Source organism: Tetrao urogallus (assembly GCF_951394365.1).
Source record: "Tetrao urogallus genome assembly, chromosome: 4".
NCBI classification, from domain to species: Eukaryota; Metazoa; Chordata; class Aves; order Galliformes; family Phasianidae; genus Tetrao; species Tetrao urogallus.
Window position 1 is genome coordinate 17,381,056 of NC_136817.1, and position 16,015 is coordinate 17,397,070.

Genomic DNA, 16,015 nt, shown 5'->3' on the forward strand with positions numbered 1-16,015 from the left:
TTCCTTCTTTCCCACAGGAGGAGAAGTCCCTTATACAACCCTGGCAACACGACTGATGATGGGGGCTTGGTGGCTTTTTGCTTTGATTGTCATTTCCTCCTACACAGCAAACCTAGCTGCTTTCCTCACCATCACGCGCATTGAGAACTCTATCCAGTAAGTTGATAAACTGAGGGAAAAGAAGGATGCATAAATATATATATATATATATATATATATATATATATATATATATATATATATATATATATATATATATATATATATATATATATATATATATGTACACATGGAAGGGTATGAATGTTCTAGTTAAATGTGAGAAAGGGGAAAAATGTTAACCCTCTCCTCAGTAATAGTTTGGAAGCTAATGAAACAGTATAACAAAGCCTTCGAGTATTCCATAGTACTTCCCCTCTGGAGACACTTTAAAATCAGAATTGCTGACTTCTGGCACATACTTTTCAGTGGCACATAGACATGCATATGTATGTACACATACCATGTTTTGAAAGAAGTAACTGAGTTTGAGATGACTAGAGTATGAGTATCTGAAGTGGAAAAATACAAATTACTGGTATGTGCTTTTAGACTATGCTTTCTGTTCAAATGCTGTGTACAGTAATGGTACTCTAACTCTTTGATCAAGAGGGACCCAGAGCTTCTTCCAAGTATGGGGAGCTCAAAGCTGATTCACCTTTTTGCAAAGGCAAATAATGTGGTAATAGGGGAAAAAAAAAAAAAAAAAAAAAATCACTGACTGGTTGTCTTCACAACTTCCACTCCAGAGTGCTCTCAGTACAAATCAAACAAGTTGTTCTCTTTTTTTACCCTGTCTTTTGATTCTTTTTCTTCATCCCTCCCAAACACAACTATCTTCATCTTTTTGTGGTATTCTTCCATCCTTTTTTCCTCCAGTCATTTCATCTCTCCACACCACAGAAATCTTTCTAGGGGTCCTGCTCTCTTCTTTCCCTTTTTGTGCTCCAGTTTCTCTCCCTCAGCACACAGTGTGCTAAGTTGCTGTAAGTCCCATCACCCACCTAAATCCTTCCTCCTGGGTCAAATCAGAGACTATTAAATACAGAGAAACACCAGTAAGCCAAGCTGTCCAAGGACCAGCTGATCATTTTTCAATAGAACACTATTCTTGAACGCTAATCTTGAGGCTATGCATACCCAGATATGCAAGAGTGACAAACTTAGCCTTTCCCATGAATCCTTCTTTGTGAAAGTACAGTGTGGCTTTAGTAAAGAGGCACTTCCGGCTGTATTTCTTTTTCCAGGAAGATAACAGATTAATACTCCATCTCAACACTGATCTTAAGGGAAACTCAGTTTCCTCACTCCTGTCGTTGAACCAACCTCTTACCCTCTTTGTCTCATCACTTAAGTTCTTGATACCTAACCTTCAGCTGTTCCCAGTCTCTTAGAAATGCTCCCGATACATTGTGAGACACTGATGTAGATTGGGCGGCAACGTGAGTTTTTGTGCAAGCAAAATAAATGAAGATGCATTCTGTCATTCAGATTTTCCTTATGAATATGTAATCTTCTGCATCCTGCTTTGAAGCTATTTCTCCTATGGTTTTGAAGTAGTCTAAAAAAATAATGCTTAAATTGCTGTGAGAATTATCTGAGGTTTTTCATCGTATGTAATATATATTAAATATATCCAAACTATAATTTAATATATCTTCAGCTTTTTAGTTTATTTATTATTTAGTTTATTATGATGTCACTAGAAAAACCCCCAGTGGAATTCTGAGATGATTATATACAGTTGTGACTACGTTGGTGTTTGTGCTGTGTTATTTACGGGCAAAGTCACTGATAATGTTTTATTCAGTAGAAAATGTTGCAGCTGGAAAGCTTCTGAAGCGAAAGAACAGAAACATTTATCAAAGTGCTTGTAGCTTAGAAATAGAGTAATTAGATGTGTTAAGTATCCATTAGGGAATGAAGTTATCCTAACTATGATGGGAGTGTAAAACTTTAGTTTACAAAACTGCCGAAATTGGAACTCAAACCGACACATAACAGAGAAGATGTTTGTTTACCATGCTGAATTACTGCAAAGTGAGAAACATGAATAAGCAACAGAGAAAAAGGCTGATGCTCTATTTTTTTTTTAAACAGATCAAATTGTACCTTGGGGAACTTAGAGGGCCAGAATGGGAATGAGCTTAAGCATCCAAAGAAAATAAACCAGATTCTGCTCATAGTACATGCTATTCAGTCGGCTTCTGAAAAAAAAAATCAAACAAATGAAAGAGATTGAAGTCAGTGGGTTTGTGCAGATGTAGCAAGTAGTTAATGGGTTTTCATTTCAGATTTCTAGCTAGCACCAGGTATGACAGCATGTTGTCCTTGTGATATCTTTTATGAAGGAAAGGAGGACTTGAACAGCCCACAGCACGCTTCATTTCCATGAAATATTTCAGCAGTTACTGCATTTCAGCTTTTGGATACGTAGCCAGCTTTTGTATGGAACTCTTTCCTCTTTTGGCTGTTATTGTGATGGGGCCACTTCTCCTAGTCAGAGCCTAAAGAGTATCCAGAAACTTATTTTAAGAAAAGCACACATAATGTTATTAGGCAATGCACCAGGAAGGACCCTTTCCCCAGAGGATATCAAAGTAGCTCTTTGCTGTGTAACTTCATTTGTGACTGGAGGAATTGTTATCTGTTTCACTGATAAATTTGAGCTAAATTTGTTACAGTTTGTAAATTGTGATTTCCAAATAAATGTTGACTCTCAATACCATTAGCAACATTAATGATAATACCAGTGGTAAGGATTGGGAGTATAGGGATGCAAGTAATGAAGAACTTCCTAGTGCATCTTTTATTCACACATGATCCACGTTTCAGACCTTATTTAAATCAAGATAGCCATTGTTTGGTATTTCAAATGCCAAAGCATTGTGGCAGTGAAGAAAAGTGTAACTTTGATATTTCTTAGATCTTTAGATCACTGTCTGAAATGTAACATGAGTGAATGATAATCAAGAGTAGTTTCTCAGTAAGTGCCAAATAAGTTTGGAGGACTCAGGCTATTTCTTCTAGATGAAGATGCTGTGAATTTCATCACCAAGCCACTATTTTCCATTATAGTGTTTTTGTCATTCAATTGTGATGCAACTCAAGAGTCCACTGGCTGCGCTCATACTGTACTGCTTCCTTTGGTAAGGTAAGCTGTCACCACTATCCCAAAGGCATTGAAACTGTGAAGAGAAATTGGGGCTCAGAGAAGCCAAAGGATTTGTTGTAAGAAAGGATGGGATTAGGTTCAGGTTTAGGTTTAAATCTAGCCCACTGCTGAAGATGAGGAAGTTTGATTAAGATGTATGATTGCACGTGGTACAGGGAAGAGTCTGTATCTTCTGTAAAATAGGAAGTTCATGTTGCGTTCTCGAAGACTCAGGTTGTACATTCTGTTTGATAAGTGAGACCTCCACCTCTAAATAGTAGAAGCGTGGCCGTAAAGCTTGCCTTCGGTCATGCTTGCTTTGCCTAGTAATTCTCACAACAACTTTCCTGAACCACAATTTACTAAGCTAAGATGTCTCCAAGGCTCAAATGGCTCCATGTGACGGCCTACATATTTTCAGCAAAGGGTGTTAGACAAGAATGCTGTAATTGAAGTAGGCATTTCCTTGCTCAGAAAAACAATGTTCCTTAACCTCTCCTTCTGCATGGTTCACCCAGATCTCTAAACTGCCTAGCAAGTGATGTTTTTAGTTTCTGACACAGATGTCACTGCCAACAATCAAAAACCTCTTGGCTTCCTGTGTCCTTTTTTCTAGGGTCACCTATGAATTAATCCTGAATGTAATAGGAAAAGAAAGAAGAAAAACGCACACTTTATCAGCAAATGAGCACTTGCACCTAAGCAATGAAAAAATAAAAAACAAACTAAAATTTAATGACAAGTTCCTTGCAGAGAGTGCTGTGAAGTAGTCAACTCTAGTAACAGCCAGCCTAAAACAAACTATAACCCAGGTCTACAAAGAAATTTTCATGCCCAAGCCTCTGACTTCAATAAGATGTAATCATATAAAAAGGAATTTAGTTAACCCTCTGTGGAAATGACCTTTCATTTTTCTACATTTTCATCGTTTTGTTTGCTTTTTGTTTTACAAACACCTTTAGCTAACATGCATAACAACATATTATCAATTCTCTGTCTAGAATGAGTTTATGGAAGAGGATATGCCTAGGGAAAATAAACTTAAGTAAAACTCAATGTGAAAATATTTTTCTGTGAGCTTAAAGCAGAGACAGGTTTTTTTACTAAAAAGTATTTAATCTGTAGTGAATTGATTTCTTCTGCTTGATTAAGGTGAAGAAAAATCAAACTCAACAAATGCTGTAAAATACACAACTGCTGTTAATTCATCCTCAAATGACTCAATTCATCCTCAGAATAGCCTTGCATTGTTAATTGGTATAGGATAATATTTGTATTGGCTCAGTGATTACAATTAGAGAAAATATAACAAAGACCACATAATATTTTTCCCCCAAAATGCTTCATGACCGATAATCAAAAATAAACTCAACTGTAGCTTGTGTATTGCACTGAGTGGTCATTTACTTTTAAGTAGAATTTGTATAAATGCAAGCTTAGGTACAGATGTTTAGCTTCATAGCAATTTTTCAGATTCTACTTTTTACTAGATTTTAAACACTCCTGCTACTGTATGCATGGATAGGCAGCAGTTGGTAGAGTTATCTTTAACTAGTATCGGATTACCCAGGAAGGGCAGTAATAAACTCAGTAATAAAGGAATAGCTTATTCTTTCTGAAGATCATGGCTCACTGGAAATCTGAAAGGAGGTGGCCTCCAAGTAGGTATGCTTCTCCTTTTGTTGCCAGCCCTTAAATGAAGTTAGGAAGGAATGGATCCTGGATTCACCCCTTCCCATTGCCCAAGGGAATTGCTTGCACATGTGCTCCCAAGGCTGGTCATGCCCCTTTATCAGGTCATGACCTGACAGTTTCTGCATCATACTGCTTTGAAATAAGAAATCCAAACAGAGAATTTCTTAAAATGTGGGCTTATAATACCCTTACATATCTTACATCTACTTTGCTTTGCAGATGTTTGAACTGAAATCGGTAAAACTACTGCAAAATTAAATCCTCAGCCGAAGCAGATAATGCTGCATCAGAGAATAATCAGTATGAATAAATACATCACTTTAACTAGAATTTTTTCCTTATTGAGGTCTCATCTGGCAATTGTGTGTTCAAGCTGTAACACACTGAGACTTAGCATTTGACTCCACTAAGTGTAGTTGTCTGAACAGAGAATGAGTTGTTTAATCCAGGAATAAAGGTACATCAAGCAATGTGTAACCTGCAAACCAGGCTGGAGGCAAAAGAAAAATCTTTCTCTTAGGAAGGAACCTCTATGGTTTAATAATTTTACTAGTTCTGTCGAGGTTTGCTGCTTTTCTTTGTTTTGCAATAACTTGGCTGCTAGGTTGTGAATGTTGTTGTGGAAGTCTGTGGAGATGTTGGTTATTAAAACTCACTTTCTGAAGTAGGTCATACATATTATGATCCCACTGGGCATGTTTGTGTGAGGGGATGTAGTCAATGGTGTGATAAGTCTTTTCCCTGTCTGCAGCTTGTCTGCACAGCAGTGAGCACACCGGCATTTCAGAGTCTGCAAACCTTTTTCACTCCTCAGCATAGGACTGAGTGAACCAGTGAGTGGAATTTTCAGCTGGCCTCAGTACTTTTCGCATTTGTAGAGTTTAAACCCATCTTACTGTCATCTAGCTACTGTTATTTTCTCAGTGTAGAGCACTGCCTACAATGTGCAAAGCTGAGGAACAGGGAAGTTGAGAGGCATCCTTTGTTTTAGTATAGAACACCAAGTAGTGAAGAGCTGCAGGCTGTAGTTAATGCCAGAATAGACAGCTAGGATGCACCTTCTTGAAGGCGTCAACATAATCATCCTTGTAATTTCTGTGCTGGTGGTCCATTTGGGTGTGATGGCACTCTCACTTCTTTCTCCATGATAAAATGAGAACTCCTCCATGCTTTTCTGTAGTACCCCTCTGGACCAGCTGCTTATGTCTAGCATTTTTTCCCACATGAAAATAGTAAGGTTGCTTTTACAGCTGCTAGATATAGAGAGGAGCTCTTTTTCTTTTTGTGCTGTTTGTGGCAGCAGTTATATGTATCATTTATATACCTGTTAGCAATTATATTTCAGAAAAACGTTTGTTGCTTGTTACAGTAGATATTATGTAGCAATGCAGAATCCAGTAATGATTGCAGTTTTGCTAGATGGTGGTGTTAGGAACTGGGGACTCAATAAATACTTTCTGTGTACTTTTCTAGTAATATGTATGACAAATAACACAACAATTACCAGACATTACAATATGTATCCTGTGACAGATTGTTGCACTTCTGAGCACTGTCAGGAGATACAGAAGCATATTGGCAGTGGCAGCACTGGCAAAGAATGGATGAATATAGCATCTTGCATTAGTCTAGTGCCTTTTGTCAGTGATGCTTTTGACAGATATGTAGCCTATAAATGCAATTGTGATGCACCTTCTTTTTACACAACACTTTGTGTAATGGTGAAACTAAGTATTTCTCAGCAAGGCATGCTTCTGTCTACTGGAATGCCTTTTTCCAGAGCTGTTGCCCAGACAGCCACGTCCCAGAGTGGGTTGTTGCAGAACATTATTCCTACCACAGTGCAGGGCTTTGCATTTCTTGCTGAATTTCAGTGTTCCTGTTTGCCTCTTCTTCCAGTTTTTTCTAGGTTCATCTGAATGGAGGTTTTGTCCTTGAGGTGCCTATGTCATGCTGCCCACAACCTGGTAACAGGGTGCTTCCTCACCTCTTCCAGGATATTGATAGAGATGCATTCCCTTGTACTTGTTATACTTGTAACTGGATTCCAGGTGTAATACAACCCACTAACTACTACTTTTTGAGCATGATTATCCAGTCGGGAACTCAAAGAAACACTGAATTGTAGGTCCTTGAATGCCCCCAATCCCCCTGCTAATGCAGGTTCCCTACTAAAGTAGGTTGTGCAGGAAAGCATCCAGATGGGTCTTGAGTATCTCCAGAGACTCCACAGACTCTCAGACTGAGCAGCCTAATTCAGTGCTCTGACATCCTCAAAATAAGTTTTTCCTCATGTCATACAGAATTTAGTGTCCCCTTGCCCTGTCACAAGATACCACTGAAAAGAGCCCGGCCCCATCCACATGGCACCACCCTTTAGGTATTATTTCTTCTCCAGGTGGATCAGTCCCAGATCTTACAGCCATTCCTCATAAGGGAGATGCTCCAAGCCTCTCATCATCTTTGTCACCATGGCAGTGGCCTCTCTTAGAAACTGCTTGTATTTCTTGAACTGAGGAGCCTGGTACTTTACATGATATTCCAGATACAGCCTCACCAGGGTACAGTAGAGAGGGAGTATAACTTCCCTCATCCTGCTGCTGGCCATGATCCTTTTAGTGAATCCCAGAGTAGCACTGATTGGTCGCAGAAGCACACTGCTGGCTCATGGCCAGCCTGTTCGCTACCCAGACAACTATGTTCTTCTCTGCAGAGCTCCTTTCCCTAACCTGTACTGATGCATGCAATTATTCCTCCCTGGGTGTGAGATTCTACTTTTGCCCTTGCAGAACCTTCTAATGTTCCTCTCCTCCCAACCTCCGGGTCTCACTGAATGGCAGCACAGCCTTTTGGTGTTTCAGCCACTCCTCCTAGCTTTGTACCTTCAGCCATTTGATTTTCCGCATTGCCAGGCCTAATAACATAAATTAGATATAACGATATTTTGGGAGACAGTACTGAATGCTGGCTAAACTTAAGGTAATTTGCAGCCATTGTGCTGGTCTTGTCCACAAACTCAGTCATTTTATTAAAGGAGAGGGCAATCCAGTTGGTTAAGCCTGAGTAAGCCCTAGTAAACCTGTGTCAGCTTTTTTTCCTGCATATGCTCAGAAACGTGCTTCAAGAGAACCTCACTCCATGTTGTCGGTTGGAAATTGAATCAAGGCTGAGCAGCCTTAGTTCCCTAAATCATATTTTTGATCATTTTTTAAGGCAGTCTGGTTATGTCCTTTTTCCAAGATGAGGGGGATGGATCTCCCTCAGTCTCAATTGCATTTTTAAGGTGATAGTGAGCAGTCTTGCAAGAGATAAGCTCTGCTCTCCCAGTGCACTTTGTGAAGCCGCTCAGGTCCCATGGACTTCTATGTCAAGTGCTCCCAAGCAATCCCTACCTAAATTCCTTCCTTCTTACCTGTCCATACTTCCCCCTTCTTTATATTGTCTGATGAAGACCTCTTAAAATCTTTTGATTTTTTTCTAGTAATTTTTAAGATGAATGTTGTTTTCCCTGAAGAAACATACCTAATGACTATCTTTAAATTTTATTTGTTTTGTTTTCATCTATTTGTCTAGTATTTTGTTTATGAGTAAGTTTGTCTGCTAGCAAATAATTTAGGAATCTCCTGACACATTAGACTACCATAGTCTCCCATTTTTGTTTTTTTTTCTTTTCCTCAGAAAAGGGCAAATCTCAGTTATGTAGTAAGAGACCAATATGCTCAGCTTCAGTAAAAGCCTCATCTCTCAGCTGTTTTGATCTCATTTGATAATCCCGTACGTGTACTGATTCTTTACCATTTTCCTGTTGCTTGTGTTCTTGAAGAGGAATGCCCTCTTGTTGGAGACAGAGGAGAGGATTTTAGATTTTTTTAAAAAGATTTTTAATTTTTTTAATTTATCCCTCTCTCATATTTGCTATATGTTATCTATTAAGAATTTACCTCTTGTTCAATGCTTTTCTTTGCTTATATATCTGAATTTCAAAGGATTTCTCTTTGACTCAGCGAACCTCTAAAACCTTTCCATTGGTCTCTATTGATTTCTTCCTTCTTTTCTTCCTTTCTGTTGTGCTCAGTGGTGTATATATCCTTCAAGATGTGTTGTCTTTGGTGTCATTTCTGGGACATTTAAGAATTCATGTTTTTTCCCCTATGCAATATCCTTTTTCTAGCCTCTGAATTTACTTGTTTCAAAAATGCATTTTGGATTTTAATGAATTTCCTACCATTGACTTTGCATTTTCTGCATCTGCAAAGAGCTTTTACAATTTGCTATAACTTGCTTTAAGACAGCACTGAGATCCTTGATTTGTCTTTAGGTGTCATCCATTAGATTTGTGCAGTTTATACAAAGTTAATTTGTACCAGGAAAGCTGTAATGGATTTTAGGCATTAGATGTATTGTAATAGTTATTTTGAAATGCCATTAAAGAAACAAAGGTATGGGAGAGTAATTCTGTAGGACAGAAAAATAAAGGCCGGGAGGTAAGGAGACTTAAAAGACTGTAAAGATATATATATAAAGGGCAAAGCAAGGTTGACAAAGCTGTATTTGAGGTGTTTTAGAAGCTTCTAAACTGGTTAATATTTTTCTGTTTGTAGGGAACAAATGAGACTACATAATATGTAAAGTAGTGCAAATCTATCAGAGTAACGTGAACCACAATAGAGAGGCATTTCATGAAACTGTAGGAGAAATCATCTCATTGCTGAAAATTGTATAGGATGCAATCTGCTCTGTGTGGCGGGTGCATTGTTCAGCACAGGAATTGCACCAAAAAGTTCTTCTTTGCCACATGAACTGGTAGCTCAGAAAGCTGTTTTTGGTGAGTGTAGCCGTTAAGAGAATTTAACACAGTTAATCTGCTACGTGTGGCTGGAGAGACTGCAACACTTCTTTCTCCCCTTTGCCCCGTTGTTCTCTTTTCACTCACTTTCATTTTTTCCACCCCTTCCTTTCATTTCATATTCCTTTTTGTATTTTTAAACCACAAAAATGCTCAGACTCAGGTAGTCTTAAAAAAAAAAAAAAAAAGTCAATTAAATTAAAAAAAAAAAAAGAAACTGGCTTGACAGCCATTTTTTTTTTTTTTTAATACATTGCCTTTTTCTTGCCTGCAGTATTTTTCTGTTGAAAATGTAGCTTTAAGTCTCCTATGTGTCTTTTCTGTACCAACAATTAAGGTCTCTCCAGGATCTCTCAAGGCAGACGGATATTCCTTATGGCACTGTCTTGGACTCTGCGGTCTATGAACACGTACGAGTGAAAGGGATGAATCCTTTTGAGAGGGACAGCATGTATTCCCAAATGTGGCGGATGATTAACAGAAGTAACGGTTCAGAGAACAATGTCTTGGAGTCGACTGCAGGCATTCAAAAGGTATTGTTGTGACTTGCTTCTTCTTTTCATTTGGAGACTCACTTGTAAACACCAGGTTTGCTTAGTTGTTGCTGTTAGGGGTGAACTGGCATCCAGATAATGATTATGCCCTGTACCAATTTTTGCAAGCCCGTTGTATCAGCATAGAGGATTTGGACTTCTCAGTGAGGTAACTTGTTTTCAACTAAGTTTTAAAATTTAAGTACTTAGAGTGTTCACTCTGAAAAGGATTTATAGGTAGGAGAGATGAAAGCATTTGTCAGGATGCAAAATGAGTATAGGATCACTGGACTGCTAATGCCAGAAGATGCATGGCAATGTACTGTACAAAGTTCAAAGCACTTTTGATACAAGACATTGATTAACTTCTGTATGCTTCCAACACTGAAAATCTAGACTTTCTGTTAAGTCTGAATCACGTATGTTTCAAGAGAGGAGGGTAGAACAAAATGATCAACAAATTTTATAATGCTTTTAACTGAGGAAACATAATTTGAGTCAATCTTTGTGGGAACATTGGTGAATGTAACGTTTCCCTCCCTTTCTTTTGATTAACAGCTAGGGCATTTATAAGAACAGTAGTTCATGAAGCAGGTCAGTGTAAGTGAATAGTGGTTAATGGGTGTCAAAGTATAAACTTTTATCCCTACCATTATGTCTTCCCATTAAGTTTTAGAATCAAACTTGTCAATACTGTGTTTTGCAGATTTTATTTTAAATTTGAAAATGTTTTGATTATTCAGGGCAAATATCCATGAAGTTGTACTTAGATAAAGTTTGATTTAAAGACTTCTAAAAGCAGGAGCAAACCCTGTGTTTCATTTTCACTGGAATCCATTTGCCAGGGCAACATGTAATTTCTGTGTTTTGACACAACACAAACACTCAAAAGAAAAGGCTATGTTCAAAAGAATGATTGAAACACTGTTTATCTCTTGGTAATAAAGGAACCACAAAGGAACAAAGGTGATTTGGAGTTTTAACAATCACTAGTTCACTCTGTATAACTGGTATCATATTTTCTGGTGTGAAGGACAAAATGATATGAGTGAGTGGGGAGTTGCACTTTTGAAACTCCTTTAGAAAAAGGCGTAAGCTGAGAAAACAAGAAAAAAAAAAAAAGACAACAATCTGAAGATTTGTTGGCTGGATAAAATTGTTTTTTTTTTTTTTTTAAGAATACACATTTTAGCTCAGTTTACAAAGAACTGGTAAAGATAGGGTTTTCCTCTTGTATTATAAGAACTTCCTGGTTTCCTTCCCAGATTACACTGGAGGGTTCAGGAGAATCAAAAACCAGAGCATACTAAGCATAGCACTCAATACAGTCAGCAGTGTGTTGACAAATTGCTTTTACCTGGAAAAACAACAGATGTGTCATACTGGAAAGTAATTCTGGATTATAATCTTTGATTTCTAATTCCTGGGAATGTGGCAGTTACTGTCTTAAAACCTACACCATCAAAACTGTCTGGGTTTTGTTGGGTTCCCATTTTTCTGCTTCCCAAGAATAAACACTTGCAAGTGATGTCAAACAACCAAACTGCAGTATGTGAGCAAGCCAGACACACTCCAATTTTAAAATACCTAAGGGCTTGATTCCAAAGAATATGCATATCCACCTATGTGTGTGCAGTTTCTCTCCTCCTTTTCCCTTACAGGAAGAACAGAGATAAAGGTTATCCGCCAACTGCTGTTCACATGAAAGCTTTTGGGAGATCATATTTGGATTGCTCAGGAAGAAAGTTCTGTTGATTTACAAGCAAACACAAGAAATACCACTGAAGCTGTCCCTTTCAGGAATCATTTGAGATACTTCTCCCTCAGCTGGAAGATGAATGTGATGATAAAAGCTACTCTTAGGCATGGGAAATTAGAGTAGAGTGGAATGGAACAGTTAGGTTGAAAGGGACTTTGAAAGATTACCTAGTGCAACTACCCATCCTCTTCAGGGCTAACCAACAGTTAAAACTGTGTTACTGAAGGCATTATACAAGTGACTCTCAAATGCTGCCAGGCATGGGGCATCAACCATCTCCCTAGGAAGCCTGTTCCAATGCTTGACCAGCTTTATGGGTGGTATCCTTTACAAAAGATAATTGATAAAAGGCGGGGACTATGATCTGTGGAATAGCTTGAAAGACAACATTTCACAGGAAGGAATTGGTGGGTCCTCTCTGCTTATATATATACTTTGTAATGCTTTTCGGAGCTTCGAATGAATTTAACAGGCTGCACTGGGGCCACTAACACAACCAGATTATAGTTCTGGACAAAACGAACCACTGGGTGTCCCTTTGTGCTTTGTTAACCAATATGAAAGCATCACATAACAGTGGGATGTCCAGGCCCTGCTGCACTCTCTCTGAAGTGAACAGTTTGCAAGTACCCGTCACAAGATGACATGTTTAGACAGTCAGGCATCAGGATATTGAAGAGGCTTAACCAAGCATTTTTATTATATCTTCAAATCCCACTGTTTTATCTCATTTCTGTTCTTCAAATATTTGGAGGAAAGTAGCAGTAGAATGTATCTTTAAACAGGAGGAGGGGGATCAAATGCTGATGTATTCAGCGTATTATTTCTTGCTCAGCAAGATGATGCATTTGCTGGACCAGAGACTTCATGGAGAAGTCAGTGCCTGTGAGAGCAAGTCATAGTCACCTGTGCAAGTGAGAGCAAGTTGTAGCCCAATGACAGTGATTATATAATCCCATTTTGCAACGGAATGTCTGCAGCATTGACTTGTTTTTCCTGGTGGTAAGGCAGGGAAGAAAAAAAGGATGGGAAAATTGTGCTAATTTAAGTTTCTGATGTTTGATATATATTGCTTTTGTCCTTCTCATAAATCAAATGCATACACATCATTGAGCATCCACGTGAACAGCAGTTTACACATGTATATCAGGTCCTGTTAGACAGCAGCTGGTTGGATTTACCTTGAAAGGACAGCAGTTTTGAATACCTCAAACTGGAGAAAACCTGAAGAGTACAGGCACTTTTCTAATTTCTGTAGGTTATTGTCTCTTCTCAAAGGAAAACAAAAAGCAGTTGAAGATCTATATCAGAGCAAGAGAAGCATTCAGCTGTTGGCCTTCCTGCTTTGTGAAATCAAAACAGTTGGAGAGTTATCTGTATTCCTGTATATGCTTGGATTATTCCAGAAAATAGTCACTTTTGTCTCCTTTTATTTTTTTCCTTTATTATTCCTAAGTATTTCATGTATCTCAAATTGATTTCCCTTTTTTTTGCATAGGTTATGAAATATACATCCCGTTCCGTCAAAGGAATCTCGATTTTCAGGGAAGTTATTTATTCAGAGGGGATTTACCAAGGCCTAAGTCATGCCTGCTTAAACATTCATTGAGGACTCCAAGAAAATCATTTAGGCTTAAACATATCACATTACATACCTCTTTATGTCTTCTTAAAAAGCACATTACCCTGCTTAATCCTTTACAAGCACCACAGGCTTTCCTATCCTTGGAACTATTCCCATTTAAAATATAATGAAGTGCTTCCATTGTGCCCCTGTCTGCTCTTTCTTCCCTAGAGTATAATAGTGCCTAATGCCCTATCCTCCCCACCTCATTCCTCTGAACAAGACACTGTAGCCTACAGCATCTCCATTTTTCTCAGCAGTATAAAGTGGAAAATTCCTCTCCCAGGCTGCTTAGGCAGAATCAAAATGCATTTGTAACCTCTGTCTGTTTAACTCTGTGTGCAAAATATTTAGCTTGTAGGAAACTTGAGGATGACTGCCAGGAGAATTAATGTTTTTTGGATGGTGCAATACAAGAAACTCATTTTACTCTATCAATTCTAGTGCATTCATACTTCCTCCCTAAAACTGATCACAGTATCAAAAGAAATTCAGTCTTGATGTTTTCATTTTCCTGTCATTTTACCTGTATTGGAAACATGCGAACAATTGCTGAGGTTTTTCTTTTTCCTAGGATGTTTTACATTCCTGAGAATATTCTTAACAGTAATAACATTATTGTTTAAACTACTTATGAATAGGCCATAACAAAGCTTTTCTGAGGTGATTTTTCTGGGGAGGAAATGAGTAATAATGATTTGCATATCTGTGCTAGAACAAATTATCAATGACTGGGACATAGTTATTCTTCCTTTGCAACAGTAATGGCATCTGTTGATGGGGCAGAAAACTCCTAAACTAGGTAATTAATCTGATTTATTTACCAACTTGCCATTGAAACTGTCATTCTGGTAGCAGATACTCTCATTATATTACAGAGAGACCTAGTTAATATTTTCAAGTCCGATGTTATGGACATCTCTGACAATGCAGCTAGCCAGTAAAAGAACATCAAAAACAGGAGATAGCCAAGCAGACTTTTTAGATATTGAAGCCATACTGTAGTTCTGTAGTGGAACGAATAAGAAATGAAAAAGGCAAGAGCACATAAAAATGCTGGTACTGCACTCCAATCTCCTGTATGTTTTCTCTCCAAAGGGATCAGCTGCATTGCAAAGTTTTTGGTTAGGAAACTAATTATCAACATATACGCTGGTTTCTCTCTGCCTCTGGAGGTGATTCTTCTTGGACAGATGAGATGTTCTGTTGCTTCTGCACCAGTAATAATGTTCAGGAGTATCCTTAAAGCATTGATGTTTCAGCCCCTCAGCTGAGGGTGCAAAGTATTTATTTTGCAATTGCCTTTTCCCTTATGGTCTGTGGTTTGGAGCTGACAGGTGCTTAGGGGTACCAAACTCACCTGCCATCCTTGCTTTGATTGGTCACAGATGGTCTGTCTCTGTCTTATTTGTGGTATTGCAGCCTCTTCCTGGAAAGCAAGTCTCAACTCCAAGTCTGAGCCCAATTTACCATCAGTGTGCTGTTAATAATGACAGGACGAATGCACGATCCTCTGGCACTGTAATGTTCAAAGTACCATAGTTTGTCAGTGTGTCAGTTTAAGGTGGGAGGGGGTTATATTTCCTTGCAAAGCACTTTTCTAACAAGCTTATCACAACTTGCTTAAGCCTAAAGAACAACCAGCCTGGAGAATGATTTTCTTCTGCAATCCTGTGTATCTTTGCTCTTATATCTAGTGCTTAAACAAACATAAAATAGTGAAAAAAATGCAGATTACTAAATATCTGGCCAGAAAGCACTGGAAATGTAGTATGATCTTACCTTCAGGTGTTGTCAAAAGGCTGTTAGATATCTGAATTAGCCTGGGATCAGGGTGTTTGGGATGTTTAATAACTGAACTGTGACGGTTAACAGAGCACAAGGAAGATTCTGAATTTAGTTTCAAAAGTGAAATGTAAAGCTTCTCGTTGCCTCATTTTATCAGTATGTAAGGTGGGCTCAGCAAAAGGCTTCCTCTACCTCATGAATATTCCAAAACATATTCCAAAATTTGATCTAATTTGGACTTTCTAGTGATTTTTATCTGGAGTAGGATACCTGTGGAAGTTCTTCTTTTATGCAGTTTGGCTTTATTCCATTCACAATTTAAGGCAAAATTTGAGTCAGTCTGCATATCAAAAAATAGATCTGCACACATGTATTCATCCAACAACCAAGCCAGTGAGTGCTGTATTCCTTTCATCTCTAAAATTTCCTGAAAACTTGATGTTAGTTCACCTTCTGTTTCATCTTATGTGCTCCCAAATGTACTTTCCACCTTGTGCTCTCACCACAATTCCATCCGAGTTACTAATGACCTCTATTTAAATTTCAATCTGCAAATCCCTGCCAGTCCTTTTAGCAG

At 38.2% G+C, this 16,015-nt stretch overlaps 1 protein-coding gene across 2 annotated transcripts in view; it reads left to right on the forward strand.

The window, feature by feature from the left end:
- The window catches only part of GRID2 (glutamate ionotropic receptor delta type subunit 2), a gene marked incomplete at both ends in the record, with an annotated part of 691,297 nt that overhangs the window by 593,475 nt on the left and 81,807 nt on the right, over positions 1 to 16,015 (forward strand). For both annotated transcript variants that reach the window (XM_079534493.1, XM_079534494.1), the window contains 2 exons: positions 18 to 156; positions 10,072 to 10,267. In XM_079534493.1, coding sequence (XP_079390619.1) covers positions 18 to 156; positions 10,072 to 10,267 — 335 coding nt within the window. The remainder of the gene's footprint in view (positions 1 to 17; positions 157 to 10,071; positions 10,268 to 16,015) is intronic.